General features: G+C 40.1%; 1 protein-coding gene across 2 annotated transcripts in view; it reads right to left on the reverse strand.

Annotated features, from left to right (window-relative positions):
• The window catches only part of LOC128020037 (inactive dipeptidyl peptidase 10), a 47,229-nt gene continuing 20,733 nt past the window's right edge, over positions 1–26,496 (reverse strand). For both annotated transcript variants that reach the window (XM_052606567.1, XM_052606568.1), the window contains exons 4-26: positions 22,317–22,411; positions 21,672–21,746; positions 19,811–19,863; positions 19,273–19,354; positions 16,572–16,692; positions 16,146–16,300; positions 12,485–12,582; positions 12,291–12,414; positions 12,110–12,148; positions 11,933–12,040; positions 11,753–11,844; positions 11,561–11,608; positions 11,235–11,356; positions 11,072–11,116; positions 10,879–10,977; positions 10,652–10,721; positions 3,041–3,235; positions 2,837–2,891; positions 2,623–2,722; positions 2,459–2,517; positions 2,307–2,379; positions 1,096–1,169; positions 1–986 (exon numbers count right to left, since the gene is read on the reverse strand). In XM_052606567.1, the coding sequence (XP_052462527.1) occupies positions 849–986; positions 1,096–1,169; positions 2,307–2,379; positions 2,459–2,517; positions 2,623–2,722; positions 2,837–2,891; positions 3,041–3,235; positions 10,652–10,721; positions 10,879–10,977; positions 11,072–11,116; positions 11,235–11,356; positions 11,561–11,608; positions 11,753–11,844; positions 11,933–12,040; positions 12,110–12,148; positions 12,291–12,414; positions 12,485–12,582; positions 16,146–16,300; positions 16,572–16,692; positions 19,273–19,354; positions 19,811–19,863; positions 21,672–21,746; positions 22,317–22,411 (2,120 nt within the window). In that variant the 3' untranslated portion in view covers positions 1–848. The remainder of the gene's footprint in view (positions 987–1,095; positions 1,170–2,306; positions 2,380–2,458; positions 2,518–2,622; positions 2,723–2,836; positions 2,892–3,040; positions 3,236–10,651; positions 10,722–10,878; positions 10,978–11,071; positions 11,117–11,234; positions 11,357–11,560; positions 11,609–11,752; positions 11,845–11,932; positions 12,041–12,109; positions 12,149–12,290; positions 12,415–12,484; positions 12,583–16,145; positions 16,301–16,571; positions 16,693–19,272; positions 19,355–19,810; positions 19,864–21,671; positions 21,747–22,316; positions 22,412–26,496) is intronic.

Consider the following 26,496-nt stretch of genomic DNA (forward strand, 5'->3'; position numbering starts at 1 on the left):
TTGTTTGTGGACTAGTTGTTTATTTATAGACATGACTGTCATAACTAGAGACAATAACAATCCCAAAAACCTCATCCCTCCCAACCACCACCAACAGTAAAACTAAACAGTCAGCAATACAAATAAACTGATCCAAAACAGTCTGTGAGCGGATCTGTCTGATAAATGTTCAAGAATACATCAGTACGCCGTCTTCTGTCCAATATGCAGCAGCACCATCCCAGAATGCACTGCACACACACATACAGTGAGCGTCAGGCACATGTGCTGCAGAAACCTCGCTCTCTTCACACAGATCCTCCATCTTTCCATGGATGGAATTACTTTTCTTCCCAGCGAGTGCAGAAATGCAATCAAACGCAGCTCCTCTGTAGGACCGACAGACAGAAAATGACAAAAGAAGTGAAGCAAAGCAAAAAGATCATGCAAAGGTTGACTGGAGCAGCTCCACCTGACAGTCTGTGCTGTGATTGGCAAATGCATCAGCCAATCAGAGATCTTAGTGATTCAAGACGTGAAATATTCCAATCCATTTCCAGCGATAAAGATCCATATGCCAGAAAATCCTTCTCTCTCTCTCACACACACACACACACACACACACACACACACACACACACACGCATAGCTCTAATGCTACACTCATCCTAACGGTTACACACATGCATATATACATGTTCACAGACACACACACACACACACACTCTCTCACACACTCACTCCTGTCTCTCTCCTTATCTGAGTGTTTTGCTCTGGATGTGTGTCCAGTGTGTTTCATTGTCCCAATGTGTGTGTGTGTGTGTGTGTCAGTGTCTGCACATGTTTGTGTGTTGTGTCTCATCTTCACTCTACTCTTCCTCTTCCTCCTCCTCCTCACTGATGGGAAGCACTTCCTCCTGCAGGCAGGATCTGAAGTAGCTGCTCAGTGTTGCAGCCATGTGTCGGTTGCTGCTCTTGGAGAGGAAGTGACCCTCATCTGGATAAATCTGTAAAACAACCATCCAGAAAATGATCTGACACTAGACTACAGTCAAGCATCTATAAACGAAGACCCTGCAGATGAAAGACACAACACCGTGTTTGCATGTTCAGTACCTGCAGTGTGTAATTCGCTCCCACCTTCACCAGGTTCTTAATGAGCTCGGCCGTGTGCTGGAAATGAACATTTGCTGCAGGAAATACCAACAAAATTAGGATTAAAAAATACTGGCTCAATGAGTAAAAAAAGAAGAGTACAACGAGTAATGCAATCAAATAATCAGCTTCCCCATCTAATAACACCTCAAAATTGTTATAAGACAAACAAGCAAGAACGCAAATATTCCACACATACACTCACTCACTCACACACACACACACACACACAAACACACACACACTCACTCACCTACACACACTCACTCACTCACCTACACTCACTCACTCACTCACTCACACACACACTCACTCTCACACACACACACACACTCACACACACACTCACTCACACAGACACTCACTCACACACACACACACACTCACAGACACACACACGCACACACACACACACACACACACTAACTCACTCACTCACTCACTCACACACACACTCACACTCACTCACACACACACACTCACTCACTCACTCACTCACACACACACACACACACTCACACTCACTCTCACACACACACACACTAACTCACTCACTCACACACACACACACACACACACTCACACTCACTCACTCACCTACACTCACTCACACACACACACACACACACACACACTCACACTCACTCACTCACTCACTCACTCACTCACCCACACACACACACACACACACACACTAACTCACTCACTCACTCACACACACACACACTCACACTCACTCACTCACACACACACACTCACTCACTCACACACACACACACAGACACACACACTCACACTCACTCACACACACACACACACACACACACTAACTCACTCACTCACACACACACACACACACACACACTCACACTCACTCACCTACACTCACTCACTCACTCACTCACACACACACACACACACACACACACTCACACTCACTCACTCACTCACTCACTCACCCACACACACACACACTCACACACTCACTCACACTCACGCACTCACACACACACACACACACTCACTCACTCACTCACACACACACTCACAGACACATACACACACACACACTCACTCACTCACACACTCACTCACACACACACACACACTTACACACACACGCACACACACACACACACACACACTCACAGACACACTCAGGTCTCACTGACCGTCTGCAGTGGCGTGCAGCAGCATCAGTGTCTGTTCTCTGAAACCCTGAGGATTCTGCAGCACACTGGAGAACTAGAGACACACAGGCTGTCACTAACATCTCAAACACATTCCAGCAGAGTCTGAGTCCAAAACAACTAACAGCACCAACCTGATATCTGCTGTCATCCTGAAGAGGGAAACCCAGATAGCGTTCAGAGAAGGCCGAGGCTGAGAGAGAGATAGAGAGAGAGAGGTCAGATTCACTCACAGAATCACGGATCTGAAACTATACATCAGTGTGAATCCTTAATCACAATCACTTCAGTAACTTACCATACAGATTCCAGTCCGTCACAGGGGACATGGCTGCTGCACATTTGAACAAGCTCTCAGTGGATTTAATCAGCAGAAGTGCGATATATCCTCCATAACCCTGCAGAAAGATGCAAACACACAGGTTTTTATGCCTGATGGATGTGTACTGTGAAGGTTTTCATCAGTTTTTCTTCCATTACAGCAGCTGTGTGTCAGATAGATTGAGTCATACCCGACCAAACACACCGATCCTGGTTCTATCAATGTATGGCAATTGCAGCAGGTACCTGGAACGCAAGCACAAATCTGTCAGCATGCTTCACAACCGTATGTGTGTAGATGACCCAAACAGAGCTTGAGAGTGAGTAAATTAGGACAGAAACATCTTATTTTTTAACAACTGCTAGAAGGAAAAAAAACAGGTAAACATTCTTACTCAACAGCGGTCAGCTGATCCTGCAGCTCCACAGATCCCAGGCGCCTGTGCACTTCCTGTAACACCTTCTGACCCTGGAAGCCACTTCCCCTGCCGTCCAGACGAGCTACGATGACATTGTCTGAACTGACCAGCACTGAGTCCCAGTCCAGTGAGTAACGGTCATTCACCTGCTGACCACCAGGGGCGGTATCACTGATAAACACAGAAAATACTGATTAAACAGTCCAGCTATGACTGCTCATGCACCTGCTGACCAGCGGGGGCAGCATCACTGACAAAGATAAAAACATCATCATTATCAGTCTATCATCACTTTTATGTGCCTTCAGCTTTCATGATGTACTTCTGATCGGAAATAACATGCATTTCCTGGTTCTGGTCAAGTGTGTTTGCACCGCCTTTGAAATTCAACCCTCGAAACATGTGACACCATTTCTACTTAAAAATCCTCCTTATCTGCACATCACAGGGTTTTAGGAGAACAGTGAAGGCAAAGTAAGGCAAGTTTATTTATACAGCACATTTAGTACACAATGGTAATTCAAAGTGCTTTACATAAAAGAAAGTAAAATAATAATGAAGAATAAAACAAGCAATTTAAAACTTTTAAAATTATAAAATAAAATTACTTATTTAAAATGTATTTAAAACAGAAAATGATTTTACATGTAAAAAATAAAACAGTGAAAATATAGTGCAATCAGTTCAGACATTGCACAGTGCTCATTCAATAAGTGCACAGCTAAACAGATGCGTTTTGAGTCTAGATTTAAATGTGACTAGTGTTTTAGCACATCTGATCTCTTCTGGAAACTGATTCCAACTGCGGGCAGCATAGAAACTAAAGGAGGACTCCCTAGTGATCTGAGTGCTCTGTTAGGTTTATATTCAGTGAACATATCTGCAATATATTTCGGTCCTAGGTCATTTAGTGACTTATATACGAGTAAAAGTACTTTAAAATCAATCCTAAATGTAACTGGAAGCCAGTGTAAGGACCTGAGGACTGGTGTGATATGCTCAGATTTTCTGGTTCTAGTCAGAATCCTGGCAGCAGTGTTCTGGATGAGCTGCAGCTGTCTAATGGAGAAGGGTATTCCTGCACAACCGGAGGCTGCAGTTACAGGACCGCAATTCTGTGACCGCAGCTTTAGGACCCTAGTATTTTTGTGACAGCGCCACCTACTGTACTGAATCAACACTAATTAAAGATGGACGAAGTGGACAGCAACCAGACGGTGAGTATCGATATTTAATTAAGTTTTATTTTATAACGTTTAAACAGTGCAAAGTTTACATAGTGAGAACTGCTATCTATGAATTAATAATTATATATATATATATATATATATATATATATATATATATATTCCAGTTGAATGTTAAACAAATGTTTCTTATTTATTTCTCTCTGTCTCTCGCTCTCTCTTTCTCTAGAGTTGAAGCCTACAGCCGTTCTATCCATGCAGCAACTGATGGAAAAGGGGTTCACTTTGGTGCTGTTGTGATGTTGTCACAAAAATGACATGTATATACTGTACAGACCAAGAGTTTGGACACACCTTCTCATTCAAAGAGTTTTATTTTCATGATTCACACTGAAGGCATCAAAACTATGAATTAACACATGTGGAATTATATATGGAATTATATACATAACAAAAAAGTGTGAAACAACTGAAAATATGTCATATTGTAGGTTCTTCAAAGTAGCCACCTTTTGCTCTGATTACAGCTTTGCACACTCTTGGCATTCTCTTGATGAGCTTCAAGAGGTAGTCCCCTGAAATGGTCTTCAACAGTCTTGAAGGAGTTCCCCGAGAGATGCTTAGCACTTGTTGGACCTTTTGTCTTCTGTCTGTGGTCCAGCTCACCCTTAAACCATCTGGATTGGGTTCTAGTCCAGTGACTGTGGAGGCCAGGTCATCAGCAGCACCCCATCACTCTCCTTCTTGCTCAAATAGCCCTTGATGCCTTCAGTGTGACTCTACAATTTTCATAGTCATGAAAATAAAGAAAACTCTTTAAATGAGAAGGTGTGTCCAAACTTTTGGTTTGAACTATAATACAGTATTGTTCAAAATAATAGCAGTACAATGTGACTAACCAGAATAATCAAGGTTTTTAGTATATTTTTTATTGCTACGTGGCAAACAAGTTACCAGTAGGTTCAGTAGATTGTCAGAAAACAAACAAGACCCAGCATTCATGATATGCGCGCTCTTAAGGCTGTGCAATTGGGCAATTAGTTGAAAGGGGTGTGTTCAAAAAAATAGCAGTGTCTACCTTTGACTGTACAAACTCAAAACTATTTTGTACAAACATTTTTTTTTTCTGGGATTTAGCAATCCTGTGAATCACTAAACTAATATTTAGTTGTATGACCACAGTTTTTTAAAACTGCTTGACATCTGTGTGGCATGGAGTCAACCAACTTGTGGCACCTCTCAGCTGTTATTCCACTCCATGATTCTTTAACAACATTCCACAATTTATTCACATTTCTTGGTTTTGCTTCAGAAACAGCATTTTTGATATCACCCCACAAGTTCTCAATTGGATTAAGGTCTGGAGATTGGGCTGGCCACTCCATAACATTAATTTTGTTGGTTTGGAACCAAGGCTTTGCCCGTTTACTAGTGTGTTTTGGGTCATTGTCTTGTTGAAACAACCATTTCAAGGGCATGTCCTCTTCAGTATAGGGCAACATGACCTCTTCAAGTATTTTAACATATGCAAACTGATCCATGATCCCTGGTATGCGATAAATAGGCCCAACACCATAGTAGGAGAAACATGCCCATATCATGATGCTTGCACCTCCATGCTTCACTGTCTTCACTGTGTACTGTGGCTTGAATTCAGAGTTTGGGGGTCGTCTCACAAACTGCCTGTGGCCCTTGGACCCAAAAAGAACAATTTTACTCTCATCAGTCCACAAAATCTTCCTCCATTTCTCTTTAGGCCAGTTGATGTGTTCTTTGGCAAATTGTAACCTCTTCTGCACATGCATTTTTTTTAACAGAGGGACTTTGCGGGGGATTCTTGAAAATAGATTAGCTTCACACAGACGTCTTCTAACTGTCACAGTACTTACAGGTAACTCCAGACTGTCTTTGATCATCCTGGAGGTGATCATTGGCTGAGCCTTTGCCATTCTGGTTATTCTTCTATCCATTTTGATGGTTGTCTTCCGTTTTCTTCCACGTCTCTCTGGTTTTGCTCTCCATTTTAAGGCATTGGAGATCATTTTAGCTGAACAGCCTATCATTTTTTGCACCTATTTATAGGTTTTCCCCTCTCTAATCAACTTTTTAATCAAAGTACGCTGTTCTTCTGAACAATGTCTTGAACGACCCATTTTCCTCAGCTTTCAAATGCATGTTCAACAAGTGTTGGCTTCATCCTTAAATAGGGGCCACCTGATTCACACCTGTTTCTTCACAAAATTGATGACCTCAGTGATTGAATGCCACACTGCTATTTTTTTGAACACACCCCTTTCAACTAATTGCCCAATTGCACAGCCTTAAGAGCGTGCATATCATGAATGCTGGGTCTCATTTGTTTTCTGAGAATCTACTGAACCTACTGGTAACTTGTTTGCCACTTAGCAATAAAAAAATATACGAAAAACCTTGATTATTCTGGTTAGTCACATTGTACTGCTATTATTTTGAACAATACTGTATATATATATATATATATATATATATATATATATATATATATATATATATATATATATATATATATATATGTATATGTATATGTATGTATGTATATATGTATATAAATAAACATTCTTGAATCATTCTTGTGTCTTGTCTTGCCTCTCAACAACTTTTAAAAAGTCAAGAGACTTTTCAAGAGACAATTCAAGACTTTTAAGGTTCTTAATTTTTTACAATTGTTTTAACATTGATATACATCAATTTTACAAAATTTATATTTCATTTATATTATGTGTAAATTCATGTTTAAATTAAAGATTGTGACTCAACGCACACTTAGTAATTTAACTCTGCTGCATTTTAAATCAAAAAAACATGCTACTGAGATTAATATATTGATGCTATATACAAAGTAACGTGATTGCAAACTAAACCAACAGAGTTCTAGAACTGCGTTCCTGAAACTGCAGCCATCGCTATATTGGCCAGTACGGTAGGTGGCGCTGTCAGGAAAAACTAGGGTCCTAGAACTGCGGCCCAGATCTGCGGTCCTGAATCTGCAGCCTCCGGTTGTGCAGGAACATACTATTGGTCTAATGGTCTTTTTGGGAAGGCCAGTGAGGAGCCCATTACAATAGTCCACCCTGCTGGTGATAAAGGCATGAACAAGTTTCTCCAAGTCTTGGCTGGAAACAAAACATCTAATTCTTGCAATGTTTTTTAAATGATAGTATGCTGATTTAGTTACTGCTTTGACATGACTATTGAAACTAAGGTCTGTCTCCAGAATCACACCAAGATTCCTGACTTGATTTTTAGTTGTTTGACCCCTAGAGTCAAGGTATGCATTCACCTTGAACACTTCATCTTTGTTTCCAAATGCAATGACTTCAGTTTTTTCCTTGTTTAACTGAAGAAAGTTCTGGCACATCCAACTATTAATTTCATCAATGCATTGGCAGAGGGAGTCAATGGGGCTGTAGTCATTTGGAGATAAGGCTAGGTAAATCTGGGTATCATCAGCATAGCTGTGATAGGCAATTTGGTTCTTTCTCATTATTTGACTTAGTGGAAGCATATACAGGCTAAACAAGAGCGGTGCTAAAATCGAGCCTTGTGGGACTCCGCATGTCATGGACGTCCACTTAGACTAATGCTCTCCTAGACTCACATAATAGCCTCTCCCTTCTAAGTGTGACCTGAACCATTTGAGTACCATCCCAGAAAGCCCGACCCAGTTTTCCAGTTTCTCTAGTAGTATGTTATGATCGACAGTGTCAAACGCAGCACTGAGATCTAGCAATACCAGCACCCATATTTTGCCAGAGTCACAATTTAAGCGAATATCATTTATTATCTTAATGAGTGCTGTCTCTGTGCTGTGATGTGGTCAGAAACCAGATTGAAAATTGTCTAGGTATCCATTTGAGTTTAAGTATTTGTTCAGCTGATTAAAAACTACCTTCTATAATTTTGTCTATAAAAGGAAGATTAGACATTGGTCTAAAATTGCTCAAAATGGTGTTATCAATATTGCTCTTTTTCAGTAGGGGCTTAATAACTGCAGTTTTTAGTGAGTTTGGAAATGTCCCAGAAAAGAGTGAGGCATTCACCACTTCTAAGAGATCTGCTTCTAAGCAGTCAAGCACACTTTTGAAAAAAGATGTGGGAAGTGTGTCAAGATAGCAGGTTGATGATTTTAGGTGCTGCACTATGCACTATCAATTGTTTCAAAAATAGACATATTATCTTTTTGATATTTTGGCCGAATCTGTCTGACCTCTGCATTACTTGAGGATGTGCTTATCGCCTTCCTGATATTTATGATCTTCACAGAAAAGAAAGAAGCAAACTCATTGCATTTGCTGTCTGAGAGCATATCACTGGGAATCTGACTTGGGGGGATTGTCAGTCTCTCAACAGTGGCAAAAAGAGTATGAGTGTTATTTAAGTTACTGTTTATAAGGTTTGAGAAGAAGTTCTGTCTAGCTGTGGCTAGTTTCACATTAAAAGCATGAAGGATGTCTTTATAGATGCTATAGTGAATTTCAAGTTTCGTCTTCCTCCACATCCGCTTTGCTTTTCTGCAATTTCTGAACTGCTGTTGATCTTCTCCAAACTGATTTCTGTCTGTTTGTTTTCTTACTGACTATTATTGGAGCAATATCATCAATAACATTCTTAACTTTTGAGTTGAAGGAATCAAGGAGAATATCAACAAAGTCTGCAGAAATGCTTGGTGTTAAAGATATCGCCTCCATAAATAGTACACTTGTGTTCTCGTTTATGCATCTCCTTCTGACAGAGACAGATCTAGATTCAGTGGTAGCAGAGATCAATATATCAAAGAAAATACAGAAGTGATCAGATAGTGCTATGTCCTTAGTAACAATGGATGAAATGTTTAGACCCCTACTGATGATTAGATCCAGAGTGTGTCCACTTTTATGTGTGGGTCCATGCACATGCTGAGTCAGGTCAAAGGTGTTTAGAACCGTTATCATTTCTTTTGTAGTTTTGTTTTCTGCATTATCTATGTGAATATTAAAATCCCCTGCAATTGCAAAACAGTCAAACTCTGTGGAAATCATTGATAACATTTCTGTGACCTCTTCAACAAAGGCTGGAGAGTATTTTGGAGGCCTGTAAATAATAATAAACAGAATTCGTGGAGCACCTTTCAGCACAATCCCTAGATATTCGAAAGACAAGTACTGACCAAATGACACTTGCTTGCATTGATAGACATCTTTAAATAGAGCAGCTACACCCCCACCTCTCCTAACAGTCCTGCAAACACTCATGTAAGTGAAGTTAGGAGGGGCTGCTTCATTTAGGATTGTTGCACTGCAGCTGTCTTCAAGCCATGTTTCATTTAGAAACATAAAATCCAGATTGTTTGTGGTTATAAAGTCATTGATAAGAAATTATCTATTTCTTAGTGAGCAAATGTTTAAAAGTGATAACTTGATGGCAGTGCTTTGTGTCTTTATATCAATCTTAGTTTGATGCATAATAGGCCACAGATTAGAGGAGTTTGCCCTTCGGCTTGAGAAGGCCTTAGACTTTCTATTACATGATAAAACTGAAATAGAGAAAGCTACAGGCACACTGGGTTCCCGCTTGTTCTGTAGGCATTTGTCAATGTTGCTATTATAGCGGGGACCCGACACATATCACGGAGTAGTGTGTAGTAGGAATCAGTTGTTTTTCAGCAGATAGAGAGTGAAAGGAAGCTACTCAAAACCCCATCAACCAATGCAGTGATGACGGATCTAATAGCACCAAATGAACAAAACCTCTATCCACTGTCCAGTAGAGCATAGAGGAATTAGTGGAAGTAGTCCACACACATTTACAAAAAACATGATATGATAGCAGATTTCTTTTTGCTTGTAACTGACTTTTTAGGGTTTAGGGTAAACAATCAGTCAAAATCTTTGCATCACTGCTGTACAGTACTGATGATGGAGCAATATCTGTTAGGTATTCTCAGAGTCTCAGTGTGAGGAGACTCTTTGAGAATGGAAAGGAAATCAAAGATAAAAATACTGCAGGTGCTCCTGATAATGTTGAAGAAACGTTCAGTTCAGTTCCTAAATGTCGTGACATGCAGAGAATGAGCAAGGGTCAGGACTCAGCATTTAGTGAGGTGAGGCCGACACGCAGATCTGGATAAAGGACAATGTCTGCTTGAGGCAATCAAGTTCGTCCTGACCCTGTCCTTCATTGATTTTTATGTTCAAGGTAAATGGAGCAATTTTGTAACGCTCCAGTCATATGCTGTATTTCTGTCAGGCTTCCACACCAACTATGACAATCTGAAAACCAGCAACATATTAATGTGATTCTAAGAGCGCAAATCAACACTTTGAACTACAAACTGCTTTAATCTTCAACAGAACACCACACACACACACACAGATCTTCTTACATCATCAGCAGAAGGGCGTAAGTGCGGGACTCAGAGAAATCGGGTGGATAGGCGACCTTCAGTGGCAATTCTGCAAAAACACATGAAGAACAGACCAACGTTCTATCAAATATCTTCAAAGGCATTCAAGTCTGTTTCACTACAGCAGATCCAGCAATTCTAATGCTTCACACGGTCTGCTAAAGCTGCTGAAACCTGTTTATCAGCTGAACGGAGCAGTACGTTACCGAAGTGGTCGGTCTGGATGCTTCTGTACTCCAGCAGCTGGATTCGTTTGTATCTGAGAGCAGCTTTTAGCACAGAGTTATTCTCCAGGATATAATAATCTGACGAGAGAATTTTAAGAAGAAAGAACAGTTTTTAACATAGGACACAGTGGACAGACTTATAGAAGGATACATTTAAATAATAAATACTCACTGGCAGAGTTCAGAGAGTGTATAATCACTGTCGGCGCTCCTGGACCTGCAGGAAAACCAGATACTTTAACCATAACCTGTGCTAGTTTGGATGGTGGGGCGAAAGGTCACTCAGCAGGACTGCGGACTGTAATGTGGGGGTAAATAATAATTGGTCTTCTTACCTTTGCAGTGCAATAGGACGTGTTGATTAGTGGGGCTAACAATAGCACTGAAGAACGTGCAGTGAGCTTTATTCAGCTCACAGGTCAGACATCGCCGTGGAAACAAGCCTACTGTGGACACACTGCACACAGAACGGACCAATCAGAGGCCCGGCTTCCTGTCGAACTTATGTAAACTCACATCACTATTACACACCTTGGTCATCAGAGGGACGCTCATTAAATCAGGACACAGTGTTGATGTATTTCATGAATAAGTTTTACTATGAGGAGCGCATTTGATGAACGGTTCTGGAGGAATGGACACAAACAGACATGAATCTCACCTGAAGAGCTGCCTGCGGGTCGAGGAGCCCTCAGTGCTCAGGAAATATCTGCATTAGAACAGACTAAGATTTACAGTGGTTTCAAAACACTGTGATCACATGTAATACAGTTAGCTCACATTTGCTGATCCCTTCATTATTAGAGGCCTGGTGATGATATTGTGACATACTGGAGGTTCATGTTTTACTCACATGCTCTGGCTGTTCTCATCGTAAGCCAGAATCTGCGTCACCTCCCAGTTACCTGATGTAAGATGTCGCACCTCGTTCTGATCCGCACGTGCCTACATAAACACACGAGGACATCAACACGCTCTCGATCACATACAGATTCAAACGCATTGGCATCATTCTGTCCTGCCATGTCTGTACCTGAGAGGTGAACATGGCGATGTGGTGGAAGTCTCCTCGTCCTCCCTGCTTTACCGGGACGGTCAGGAAGAATCGGCTGGCGTCTCGTGAGAAGAACGGCTCTTGATTCTGGAGACAATAGATGCATTAAACTCATGTGATGGAAGATCATGATGCAAACATCTAGTGGAGATTCACCTGTTTTGAGAGCCAAACTTCTGATGTTTCCTCATGCCTCTGAAAAGAAACATCACCATCATCATCATGACAATGACATTGACAAATTCAGCTGTAAAGCATATTATCATCCTTAGGAAGCACAGCTCTGTGTGTGAGTGAGTAAGTGTGTGTGTGTGTTTTTTGTGTGTGATGTGTGTACCTTGATGCAGGCTCCAGTGGTGGAGTCGCAGACGGTCAGAATAGAGACGTTCTGCGCTCGGTTTAACCAGCGCACTGCTGTCTTGGTCTTACTGATCCACTTCACCATAACCACATAGTGCTCCCTACAGACACAGAGAGCGTCAGAGCATCGGCTGAGTCTCCACCACAGACCCGAACACACAAATGCCATACCTGAGCTTGAGCTCATCTGGTGGTGTGAGTTCAAGAGTGTGTGTCGGTCCGTACAGATTGACTACAAACACTTTCACCATGGGATTGAGCTGCCCAGCCTGCAAACAAAACACGTGTGAATAATTACAGTTATAAAAACATGACCTACACAAATAATTCAATCTTTTCATTAAGGACAGATGACAAAAGGAATGTGACATTTCCTTCAACATACTGCCACCCTAAAATGTCTAAACAATTTGTCTTCAATATGTCAAAGTGTCATTCAATTAGATAAAAATTAATTAAAACGAGTGTCTATATCAATCCCATCATGCATGGGTCTCAGTGGAGTCCCTGAAGGCCTCTGTACCCAGAATCACTGCACAATATTCACACTTAATCTAGTTAACTCTATGTCATTCTAAACCCTGGCAAATGGAATCCCAAACTGTATTTTGTTTCATGTTTAAATGGTGCTCATACTAGGGTTTACAATTAATGGTGTATTCGTAAACTGATGTTTCACACTGTACCTTCCTAAACACTGGGTTGATGATTTTATTTGTAGTAAATGGACAAACGTGGCATTCAACCTATTTATAATCTAGTATCATAAATCCTCATAATATACTATACTATACTATTACGTTTTTTCACACTGTACATGTTGAAACCCACAAAAAACTGTTCTGGATTAAAAACAGGCTTTAGAAAGGCAACCCAGAATTTCCCATGTTATTTCCCCCTTTTTAAACTTCAATCTCATTTTACATCAAATAATGACGCATGTGTCTTTAATGGTCCACCTCACCATGGTTTTCTGTCAATGATACTAGAAAAGTATCTTATCTTATCTTATTTTTCTTAGAGAAAAATTATATCTGTGACGTTTTCCAGTCAGGATTTAGACCATATCATAGTACTGAGACTGCTCTCCTTAGAGTTACAAATGACCTGTTTTTCTCATCTGATCTTGGTTGTATCTCTCTATTAGACTGGAACAGTTGGCATTAATGGAAGTGCATTAGCATGGTTTAAATCGTACTTATATGACCACCATCAATTCATTGCAGTGAATGAAGAGGTATCATATCGATCACAAGTGCAGTATGGAGTACCTCAAGGCTCAGTACTAGGGCCGCTACTCTTCACGCTTTATATGTTACCCTTGGGAGATATCATCAGGAAACATGGTGTTAGCTTTCACTGTTATGCTGATGATACTCAGCTCTATATTTCTTCGCGGCCCGGTGAAACACAACAACTTGAAATACTAATGGAATGCATATTTGATATAAAAAACTGGATGTCGAGTAATTTCTTACTGCTAAATTCTGAAAAAACAGAGGTGTTAATTATAGGAACTAATAACTCTGCATGTATTAACATAGAACACTGTCTAAGTCTTGATGGCTGCTCTGTCAATTTTTCGTCATCAGTTAGGAACCTAGGTGTGCTATTTGATAGCAATCTTTCCTTAGAAAGCCACGTTTCTAGCATTTGTAAAACTGCATTTTTCCATCTCAAAAATATTTCTAAATTACGGCCTATGCTGTCAAATGCAGATATGTTATTCCATGCATCTATGACCTCAAGGTTATATTATTGTAATGCTTTATTGGGTGGTTGTTCTGCACGCTTGGTAAACAAACCACAGCTAGTCCAAAATGCCCTAACCCTAACCTAGAATATGGAAATCAACTGCGGGCGGCAGATCCTTTTCCTATTTGGCGCCTAAACTCTGGAATAACCTACCTAACATTGTTCGGAAGGCAGACACACTCTTGCAGTTTAAATCTAGATTAAAGACCCATCTCTTTAACCTGGCATACACATAACATACTAATATGCTTTTAATATCCAAATCCATTAAAGGCTGCATTAATTAGGAAAACCCGAACCGGAAACACTTCACATAACACCCTATGTATTTGCTACAACATTAGAAGAATGGCATCTATGCTAATATTTGTCTGTTTCTCTCTTATTCCGAGGTCACCGTGGCCACCAGATCCAGTCTGTGTCCAGATCAGAGGGTCACTGCAGTCACCCGGATCCAGTACGTATCCAGACCAGATGGTGGATCAGCACCTAGAAAGGACCTCTACTGCCCTGAAAGACAGCGGAGACCAGGACAACTAGAGCCCCAGATACAGATCCCCTGTAAAGACCTTGTCTCAGAGGAGCACCAGGACAAGACCACAGGAAACAGATGATTCTTCTGCACAATCTGACTTTGCTGCAGTCTGGAATTGAACTACTGGTTTCGTCTGGTCAGAGGAGAACTGACCCTAACTGAGCCTGGTTTCTCCCAAAGTTTTTTTTATCCATTCTGTCACCGATTAAGTTTTGGTTCCTTGCCACTGTCGCCTCTGGCTTGCTTAGTTGGGGTCACTTCATCTACAGTGATATCGTTGACTTGATTGCAAATAAATGCACAGACACTATTTAACTGAACAGAGATGACATCACTGAATTCAATGATGAACTGCCTTTAAGTGTCATTTTGCATTATTGAGACACTGTTTTCCTAATGAATGTTGTTCAGTTGCTTTGACGCAATGTATTTTGTTTAAAGAACTATATTAATAAAGGTTAATTGACTTGCCACACACACACAGATCAGCTTTAAATTGGCCAACCTAAGCTCCCGCCACACAGTTTTTGTGCTGATGTTAATGCCGGTGGAATTTTGGAGGTCTGGAATCAGCAGAGCATTGATTCAATTTTATTCTCCATGCACCTCAGCACTTGGTGACCCACTCTGTGACTGTACATGGTCTTCTGCTGCTCCTAAATACTTTCACTTTCCAATAACACCACTTATAGTTGAGTGTAGAATGTCTGGGAGAGATTAAATTTCATGAACTGACACTGTTACTGTGATAGGTGGCATCCATGCTTAAATCACTGAGCTCTTCAGAATGACCCATTTTTTCCACAAATGTTTAAAAAATGCAGAATGCATGGCTAGTGCTTGTCTTTATATACCTGTGGCAATGGGTCTGATTGAAACTGTTGCATCACTTTGTGGTATGGTGCCTGTAACGCATCCTGCCGGAAGACTCTTCAACACATAGTGAAAGCAGATGAGAGGATCATTGGTGTCTCCCTCCCTTCCCTCTAGGACATTTATGGAACCCGTCTCACCCGTAAAGCCCTCTGCATCGCAGGTGATCCCACTCACCCATCACACAGCGTCTTCAGTCTACTGCCATCAGAGAGGAGACTGCGGAGTCTCCAGGCCAGGACCAGCAGACTGAAGGATAGCTTCATTCATCAGGAAGCTGAACTCCCTCTCGCCCCCCTGCAACCCCCACCCCAGGCACCGCTGAATGCTTTTTGTCAATTTAAACAAGCTTTTTGTCAATTTTGCACTACAATCATTTTATAATTATTTTATCTGCACTGTTTATATACTTCACTGGTTTGCACTCTATATGCCATGTGCCTTGTGCTGCTTTAACTGTATAGTTGTAATTTATATTTAATCTGTATCTATCTGTATTTTTATGCTCTACTGTTAGTGTTATTTTTATGCACCAAAAGTCTGAGTAACACAATTAAAATGTTCTATATGTATGTGCTGCACATGTGGAATAATTGACAATAAAACAGACTTGACTTGACTTAACTTGATCTGAGCATGAGGATGTGAAGGTCAAGCACAGACACTTACCTTCGGATATGGGTACTGTTTGCCTTTAGGGTATGTAGAACCGGTGAAAGTGGGCAACACCATGTTTGGCACCAGACTGTCATTCAGGACCAGAAATGCCAAGCGTTCGCCATCAGGTGACCACCAGTGTGCCACATGCATGTGCAGGACCTCCTCTGTGCATGTGTGTTTCCAACAAAACAAGAGTTTTAAAAACTGAATGGAAAACTGGATTTTTTATCTGTGCTGTATGAGATCTCAAAGTCAAACACCTGAGCTTCACCACGCATCTTCATCTGGAGAAACTGTGAGGTAACTTACAATCAACTTACACAAGAGAAAATTGGACAACACTTACTGTGCTATATGTGTCTCACAAGAGGAAAAATGCACCATCATCAAATATTTCTTAAATCTTATACAGAGATATAATAGACCAAGTCTCACCTTCATAGAGCCAATCAGCGATGCCGTTATAGATGACGCCCTCTTTTCCAGATGAGGTCAGTCGCAGGGAGTTACTCCTGACATCCGACTGATAGTAAATATTATTTTCAAATATGTACACCTACACACACACACACACACACATACACAAGATATTTAAAATATCAATCATGCTTTTATTAAATCACACTTAAATACTATAACTTCACTTAAACTTGGTTGTGTTTTATTCAGTGTTATTGCATGCATACCAGGGTTAAAGTAAAAAAAACATTTCCTGAGCTTGAACTTTTTTTCCAGGGGCAAAAGCTATATAATACACTTGGAAAATGAGCTATATCCCTGCTTATCCACAATAGGGGTGTGACAATACAGAGAGATAGAGAGATCCTAGTGTACTGGCAAATTATAGGCCTATTTCAAATCTTCCATTTATGTCTAAAATTTTAGAAAAAGTTGTGTCTGCTCAATTGAGCTCCTTCCTGCACAAAAATGATCTGTATGACGAATGTCAGGTTTTAGGCCCCACCATAGCACAGAAACTGCACTTGTTAAAATTACAAATGACCTGCTCCTTGCGTCAGATCAAGGCTGCATCTCATTTCTAGTCTTACTTGATCTTAGTGCTGCGTTCGACATCATAGATCATGACATACTCATAGATCGATTACAAAACTATACAGGTATTCAAGGGCAGGCTCTAAGATGGTTTAGATCCTACCTGTCCGATCGCTACCATTGTGTTTACTTAAATGGGGTGTCATCTCATTTTTCACCAGTAAAATATGGAGTGCCACAAGGATCCGTCCTAGGTCCCCTTCTATTTTCAATATACATGTTGCCCCTTGGTAATATTATTAGAAAATACGGAATTAGCTTCCACTGTTATGCTGATGATACTCAGCTGTATATCTCAACGAGACCAGATGAAACTTCCCAATTATCTAAGCTAACAGAGTGTGTTAAAAATGTAAAAGATTGGATGACAAATAATTTTCTCCAATTAAATTCGGATAAGACAGAGATATTAATTATTGGACCAAAAAACACTACACAGAGTCTTGTAGATTACAATCTGCAACTAGACGGATGTACTGTTACTTCCTCTACAGTCAGAAATCTGGGTGTTATATTAGACAGCAATTTGTCTTTTGAAAATCATATTTCCAATGTTACAAAAACTGCATTCTTCCATCTTAGAAACATTGCCAAGCTACGAAACATGTTATCTGTTTCTGATGCAGAAAAGCTAGTTCATGCATTCATGACCTCTAGACTGGACTATTTTAATGCACTTCTAGGTGGTTGTCCTGCTTCGTCAATAAACAAGCTACAGGTCGTCCAAAACACAGCAGCTAGAGTCCTTACCAGGTCAAGAAAATATGATCATATTACCCCAATTTTACAGTCTCTGCACTGGCTACCTATTAAGTTCCGTATCAGTTACAAATTATCATTACTTACCTATAAGGCCCTAAATGGTTTAGCTCCAGCGTACCTAACTAGCCTTCTACCACGCTACAACCCATCACGCACCCTAAGGTCACAAAACGCTGGACTTTTGGTAGTTCCTAGGATAGCAAAGTCCACTAAAGGAGGTAGAGCTTTCTCACATTTGGCTCCCAAACTCTGGAATAGCCTTCCTGATAATGTTCGGGGTTCAGACACACTCTCTCTGTTTAAATCTAGATTAAAAACACATCTCTTTCGCCAAGCATTCGAATAATGCATCTCTTAAATTGTGAGTGTAGTTGTATCTGATCAAATGTGCATTATTATTCATTAGCTTGGGTTAAACTAATTCATTTTACTTTGTTGGATCAGCAGCTATGCTAATGATGTCTCTATGTGTTTCTCTGTTTCTGCTGGGATCTTCATCCGTGGTAACTAGGATTTACACAAGCTCCAGTCTGGATCCAGAACACCTGAGAAGAGATGATGCTGACCCTCAGAGGACCTCAGATGATGCTGACCCTGAATCAACAACAGAACTAACAAATATTGCTACAAGTGTGACTGAATCATATAATAATTATTCATTATTAATAATATATAATTATATTCATCATCTGGCTGACTACGTCTTGTATAAATTTTTCTGAAAATCCTTTCATTCGTGCACAAACTGACAGTCACCACTTATAAGCTACTACTAAATATTGTAGAAACATAATTTTCTGCAAAGTTGATTTGTAACGATTTGTATTGTATAAAGTGCTATACAAATAAACTTGAATAGATTTTTTTTTTAAAGGTCTGGAACTCATGGCAGCTTTCATTGGCCAAGGCCCATGTGGCTGGTTTGATCGACATGTCAAACAACCAATAAACGTTTGTTTTGTTCATCGCCACGTTTCAATGCATTGAAATGTCGCCACAATAACAGACTCTCTGACATTTCACATACTTTTGAAAATCAAGTGTTTAGTTTATCCTGATAAGCGCTCATCATCACAAGTTGTAAACTGTTCAATTTATAGTGTTGTCCAGCATATATATGAGCACTTCACTGACTCTGACAAAAATCTGTGCTTTCAAAGCAATTAAGAGATGACGTCTCACAACCTGCTATAAACCTTACCATCACAAAACAGTACTGAACACAAACACAATGCAAAAACTTAATAACTCTGGAATCAACAACTCTTTAAGGTGTGTCTGAAGATAAAGAATAAATGTGTATAACAAAAGAAGAGCTCACCAACTGCTGGCCTTGGACGCCCCACGCTGCATGCTGCAGTTTAGAGTTCAACACCTCTGGAGGATCCAGCTGCAGAACCTCCCTACACACACACACACACACACACACACAGAGACACACACACACAGACAGACACACACACAGAGAGAGTGTTCAGACAGATGCATTATTACAGCTGTAGTGTTTCTGCTGCAGTAGGTGATTGCTGGCTGATGCTGCTCATCTACTGTCTTGTTTTATGGGTGAATGTGAGCTGAATAGATTACAGCGCTCCTGTCAAACACTGATGATCAGAACATTCAACATCACAGCAGCACATTTCTGCTGCTCCTTCTCTCCCATCTGCACTTATTTACTTGCTTATGCTTATTTATTTTTTTATTTACTGCAATGAAGTACTTTGCTTCACGATATTTGAACCCTTCAGCTCATTTCACATTGTTCTGTCTAGAACACTTTTTACAGTAAGTCATGTTTAAAGACTGTTCTGTTGTATGTGTGTGAGATACAGTGAGATCAATAACAGCTCTTACTCCACCTGGTGTGAATGCTGTATATGATGTAGGACGCCGTGAACGAGTGCCGGTAAACCTACGGTCAGAAAACAACAACTAATATTAAACACAGGAATCTTTAATTTACAGTTTTTCTCGATTGCTAACACACAATAACTAATTAATTAGGTCCAATATTCAAAGACACGTTTCTCAAAACTTTGAACACACTTCACCTATTTGCACACAGTTTTCAAATTTGTTCAGTGTTTTCTGCAAAATTCTACATAAAAACGCCATTGTGACGAGTGGGGCAGTCAGAGTGTGTCATCAGTGAATGATTTGAAAAAGGGGACATTATTTTTAGGGATTAAATAAAAACCACTGGGTGGATTTTTAACGTTATAGGGTAAATGTGTACACACACTGCAAACACACATGTATGTTGAAACAACATGAAAAAGTGAAATTAGCATCCCATGACCCCTTTAAACAGATGTGTACAAACAAAATGTCTAATTCCACTATGGCGCTCAGCTGATTTGTGATGTGATTGTCTTGGCTTTAGGAACAAAACATTTCTTTAAAGGTATTAAATTTAAGACTTTTCTAGGCTGCCTATGAAAGTCTGTAGATGGTTTTAAGGAAGTGGGTCAGTCTTTCTGGGAAAATTCAGGCTGTGACACTTTGTCAAACAATCATAACAGGCTGGGTTAGATTGGGCTGTTAATTATATTAGGATCTTTTAACATGCTGGTGAATGACTTTCAATCTCTTGTATGTTACATCTCTGTTTCAGCTGATGTTACAAATTATCATTACTTACCTATAAGGCCCTAAATGGTTTAGCTCCTGCGTACCTAACTAGCCTTCTACCACGCTACAACCCATCACGCTCCCTAAGGTCAAAAAACGCTGGACTATTCCTAGGATAGCAAAGTCCACTAAAGGAGGTAGAGCTTTCTCACATTTGGCTCCCAAACTCTGGAATAGCCTTCCTGATAATGTTCGGGGTTCAGACACACTCTCTCTGTTTAAATCTAGATTAAAAACACATCTCTTTCGTCAAGCATTCGAATAATGCATCTCTTAAATTGTGAGTGTAGTTGCATCTGATCAAATGCACATTCTTATTCATTAGCTTGGGTTAATCTAATTAATTTTACTTTGATGGATCAGCAGCTATGCTAATGATGTCTCTATGTGTTTCTCTGTTTCTGCTGGGATCTTCATCCGTGGTAACTAGGATTTACACAAGCTCCAGTCTGGATCCAGAACACCTGAGAAGAGATGATGCTGACCCTCAGAGGACCTCAGATGATGCTGACCCTGAATCAACAACAGAACTAACAAATATTGCTACAAGTGTGACTGCATCATATAACAATTGCTGTTAATAATGTTCATCGTAGGGTTGATTATGCCTTTAATTGATTTTTCTGTACATTTCTGCCATATGCTCATAAACTGATAGTCACCACTGATGAGCTACTATTAAATATTGTAGAAACTTAATTTTCTGTAAAGTTGCTTTGCAACGTTGTATCGTTGTACAAAAAAACAGAATTGAATTGAATTAATGTTTGCTCGCATGCCTATAGTGAGTGTGAATGAGCATGAGGAACAGGTACCAGTTCAGTTTAAAGTGAGTTAACTAGATAACTGAAGTTCGGGGGGGGGCTGACCTCATCCAAACACAGAGACAATACCCCCATCCTGAGTCTCTCTGGGCCACCAAACCAAATCAACCTGTTATCATCCCTTCCCCTTTTCCCATCCTTCCCTTCCCCATTCATCCCTATATTCATACAATAAAGATTAAAAACATCCACAGTGTGGCATGTCTTTGCTAGTGAAACATTAAAAAGCATGTCTATTGCAGAAGTTGCAGAAAGCAGCACATACCTGTTTGACGTTGTAGGCAAAGAGCACATACTTCATGTCTGGGCTTATGGAGTATCTGGTGGCTTTGAAAGTATCCTGGAAAAACATGACAGATGTCATCCTCATTACTGCAAGGGATCGGAAAGATTCACCCCAAAAACTACAGACTTTGCCTCAACATTTCTGCTGGGAACGACTCGTTCTAAAAACCTTAAAGTGTCGTATCATGAAAAAAAGTAACTTTCTTGATCTTTAGAGATAAAAATGTATAATCTGTACTATAAAAGCATTCTGTGACTAAAACTTAAAAAATCCCAAATGGTCATCTACTAAAACTAAACAGTTTAAAACTGCAAATAATGTCACAAAAGACACTCTTCCTGAACAACAGAGCAGCCTAGTCTAAGAGGACTGGTAAATCAAGCATGTCGTTATTATGGAAACACGGTCTTTTGTACAAATTCAGTTATTATTTAGTCTTGTGGATATGTAAACATTGCTAAGGTGACATAGATTTTTCAGGACAGTACTAAATAAAAAATGACAACAGTTTTTAATGATTAACATTGTGAACTGTGTAAACTGTGTAAGGTGTGTATATTTAAACATACGAGCTCAACAGTGTGTGTGTGTGTGTGTGTGTGTGTGTGGTAGGTTTTTACTCACAAACGTGGTGTTCTTCAACACGATCTCGGTCTCGTTTGTGAGGATGTTAAACCTGATCACATGTCCATGGTGATTTCTGTAGATCACCTCAGATTCTGGCAAAGAGAAAACATCAGAGCGTCAGTATTTAACAGCAAGTCATGTGATTAGTTTGTAAGAGTTTGAAGCGTTCAAGTCTCACAGGGATGCAGGATCAGATGCACAATTTGGTCAAAATGCTGATCTTGGAGGGTTATTTATGTAAACACAGTCAGCTATGCATGAATTAGAGTGAAAACACATCTGATTCGTCCATCTGTGTGTTATCAGATTTTACAGACCAGCTGCTGCTTGTCAAATAACTTAACACGGATTTGCTAAGTCCTATTCATTTCCAAATGAGTTCACTTTCTTTTCTGCATTTGACCTGTGCTCTTGCTTGTGTCCAATCTATCTTCAGACGCATAAACAGGCAGAAAGTAAAGAACTGCTGGTCTGTTTCACCTCGAGTTACTCATATTTATGAGCTGCATGACGGCTGTAAAGCTATATTTCCAGTCTGAGAGTCTCGCGGAGTCACTATTGACTGCAGTGAGGAAAAGCAGATGGTGAAACATTCATACAGCTCTCAGTTTTAAACTCTAAACCGGAACAAAACTCTGACTGCTGACAACAGAAAGCATCTGGTGAACTGACACAACTGATTTAATGCTGAAAGCTTGAGGAAGGAAACAGTGCTGAAGTCAGGAGATATTTGCTGTATTATTGGACTGTCCAGTAATTTGTAGTCCATCATAAAGCTGGATGAAGGGCTGCTCTGAATAATGCTGAATAATATTTTTACAGCACAAACATTTGTCTAAAAAGGCTAATTTTCCAGTGATGGTATTGTGCATTTAAAGATTAATTTTACGAGGAGAAATAAATTCAAACAACAGCAGACTTGACTCACACTTCTGTTACACAATCACTGATAAACAGATGACGGATTTGATGTGAAGAACTGTCTCTATTCAACAGCAGCACAACTGTGAAGCATTTCATCTTTCAGGGTTTGATTCAGCATAAGACAGGAGAACTGCTGATATCAAATATTTGTTCTCTCGTGCTCTGCGTGTGATGCCTTCACTCGTTCTGAGGGTCACGTGCTGAATGCACACACAAACACTCACTAGAGGACGATCTGCGTGCTGCAGCACATCCATGGATCAGACTCACTGAAGAACAGAGTTAAGCTGAAGTCTGGATGGACTGCAGGACTCTGATAAACACTGATCTGTCTAGAACAGAAGCTGAAGGATTCACTGCATCACACTCACGATGAAATATTCATGCTGCTGCCGCCAGTGTAAGACCTGAGTGCCCCTTTCCCCATCCTGTTACCATAGCAACTACCACATCCACTACACACACACACACACGCAAACACACACACTCACACTGCCAAGGCCTGTGATTCCTGATATGGCAGAAGTATTGCAGCGTAACTAGACGGTATTCACGAATCTGAAAGGTCAAGTTCTCAAAGTCACATCATCAGATGCTTTCACACACTTCATAAATTATTTAAACACATTCACGTCCTACATGCTGGCCCTATTTCTACCGAGTGACGTCTCATTGGTTCTTATGATGCAGGAAACAGTATTTGACACAGCTTTCAGTCAGGAATGAGTGCTAACAGGAAGTTAAACTGACACACTTACAGCCGTAGAGGCAAAATATGGAAAAAAGTCAAATGGTTGTGTTCATGCACAGTGTCCTGCAGGAAGCTTCAGACGCAAACCTGGAGAGACCGACAAGCCACAGTGTCTCGAACTCTCGAACCCTAACCCTAACCCTAACTATGAGGAGGATCGGTGATGATCTGAGGAGTTTCTGAAGGACTGGAGTCTGGCACAATCGCCTTTAATCAACTCATTTATCTATATGTGTATGTGTATATGCCACTCTAATACACATAATGCAGTTTCTAAATAACCTTATAAATTATAAAAATAATATTTGTTGTTTAAATTCATATTGATTTACACAGTGTCTCTCATAACTCGTCTTATAACAGATATATTTTAACATGACATAATTAAGACAGCACTAACAGGTAAAGTAAAATGTAATGAGTCTATAGTCTAATATTTGTTCTCTAGACTTCATCTATCACGCACTAATGAGCAGTGGACACAGATGAGTTCCTGAAGAGGTAAAGTAAATCTGATGTTTTATTGCCTTCTTTCTGTGGCTGAAACACTGATAGAGCGATTACATGAGGTGTGAGACGTTTATTCTGTGATTAAACTAGTAAAGAGAAAGAGATGATTGTGTTGCTGCTTGAACTGCGGTGTTTAATCAGCGATCTGTCACGCCACATCAAACAGCATCAAACAGCATCAAACAGCATCAAACAGCATCAAACAGCATTTGTTGTTTCCTGTAAAAAAGGACCTAATTGGAAAGATGAGACTTTGATTCTTATCAAAAGTAACAATATATAAACCTGGAAGTTTCCAAAGAAGTTCCACCCCAAAATCTTCTGTATGAATGCGTATAGCATTATACCGCGACACATTTCCGCTGATTTCTACATCGTTCTCTGTTGAAGAGCTCTGCAGCCCAGCACAATCACTTATTAAGTCTATGTTTGCGGTCTCAAAGGTTTCATATAAATCTGAAGATTGTTTTAAAAAAACTACTTTAAATGGAAAATGTTAATGTCAGACAGATGGTTTCTTCTTGTCCAAGTAAGTGATAAATACTGTTTATTTCTCAGTGTCTGTGGTCATAATCAATCATCCTCTGCAAACTGCTGTGCTTAAGAGCTCATGATGGTGTACAGATGATTAATGAGGAATTAGCTAACCAACTGACCTCATCTACATGTGATTGCTCCACTGAGAAGACTTCAGTTACTCCTCTGCACTCCTCAGACCAGTTCCTCATCACTTCTAACCTCACACTTACTCCTGAAGCGCCTCACACTCCTCCGCTGGTCAGACCCTACGCTCTCTCTCTCCATCTCGTCTATCTTCTGTGGTTTCATCCTCACTTCCTGCTCTCTCTCAGTTTTCAGCTCAGGACACGAGCAGTGCTACAGACACTCTTTACTCCACTCTAACATCTTGCTTGACCACCTTTGCCCACAGTCGTCCAGACCAGCACGCACCGTCCCATCTGCCCCTGGGTGTCCGAGCTTCTCCGTGAACATCGCTCTAAACTCAGGGCAATGGCACAAATCTACCGACCTCAGTGTGTATCAGTCTCTCCTCTCTTCCTTCTCTACTAATGTTTTCACTGCAAAAACAACATACTACCACAACAAAATTAACTCTTGCACACTTTTCAAAACGTTCTCTTCTCATCTCTGTCCTCCTCCTCCTTCATCAACTCTTACAGCTGATGACTTTGCAATTTTCTTCACAAATAAGACAATAAACATCAGTGACCCATTCCCCACACCGCAGACTGATGATAACTTCATAACGACTAATAAACTTAAATACACACGTTTCCAAACTTATCCTTTCCAGTCATCATACGACCTTTCCTCATGATCCTTCCTCCGCTCACTGATGCAGCAAGAGTGGTCTTCAATCAGCCAGAAAAAGCTCACGTTACTCTTTCCCTCATTAGGGATCACTGGCTACCCTAACCCTAACCCATATTTTTCGCCAGCACCCGACCAACTAATACTATCATTTACCTATTCTATTCTATTCTATTCTATTCTATCCTTTTATCTGTTACTCACATTTTTGAACATAGACTTGAAAGTGCATGATGTGCCTACATTTTTATAATTCATGACTGAAAACATTTTGTAACATGATTTTATTGTACCATTTTCATGATAATGTTTGATTTTATAATGGGTTTCACAGAATGAATTTTGAGATTTTAAGCTTTCAAGTGATGTATCATTTCTGATGATTTCTGAAGTGTGATAGAGGAAAATGCAATAAAGAATAGAAAAGAATTTAATTAATCTACTACTTTTCCTACATTATTTTTAACACAAAAGATTGGTAAAATATCTATTAAGGAGTCTTAGACCTTTCCAACGATGTATAGTTTGTCATGATTATATCAGGATACTTTATACTGTTGCTGTTCTTTCGTTGATCTGATTGCTTCTATTGTTTTCATTTGTAAATCGCTTTGGATAAAAGCGTCTGGGTTTTCAAACTGAGGGTCGCGACACACATGT

Source organism: Carassius gibelio, chromosome A9 (genome assembly GCF_023724105.1).
Source record: "Carassius gibelio isolate Cgi1373 ecotype wild population from Czech Republic chromosome A9, carGib1.2-hapl.c, whole genome shotgun sequence".
NCBI lineage: Eukaryota > Metazoa > Chordata > Actinopteri > Cypriniformes > Cyprinidae > Carassius > Carassius gibelio.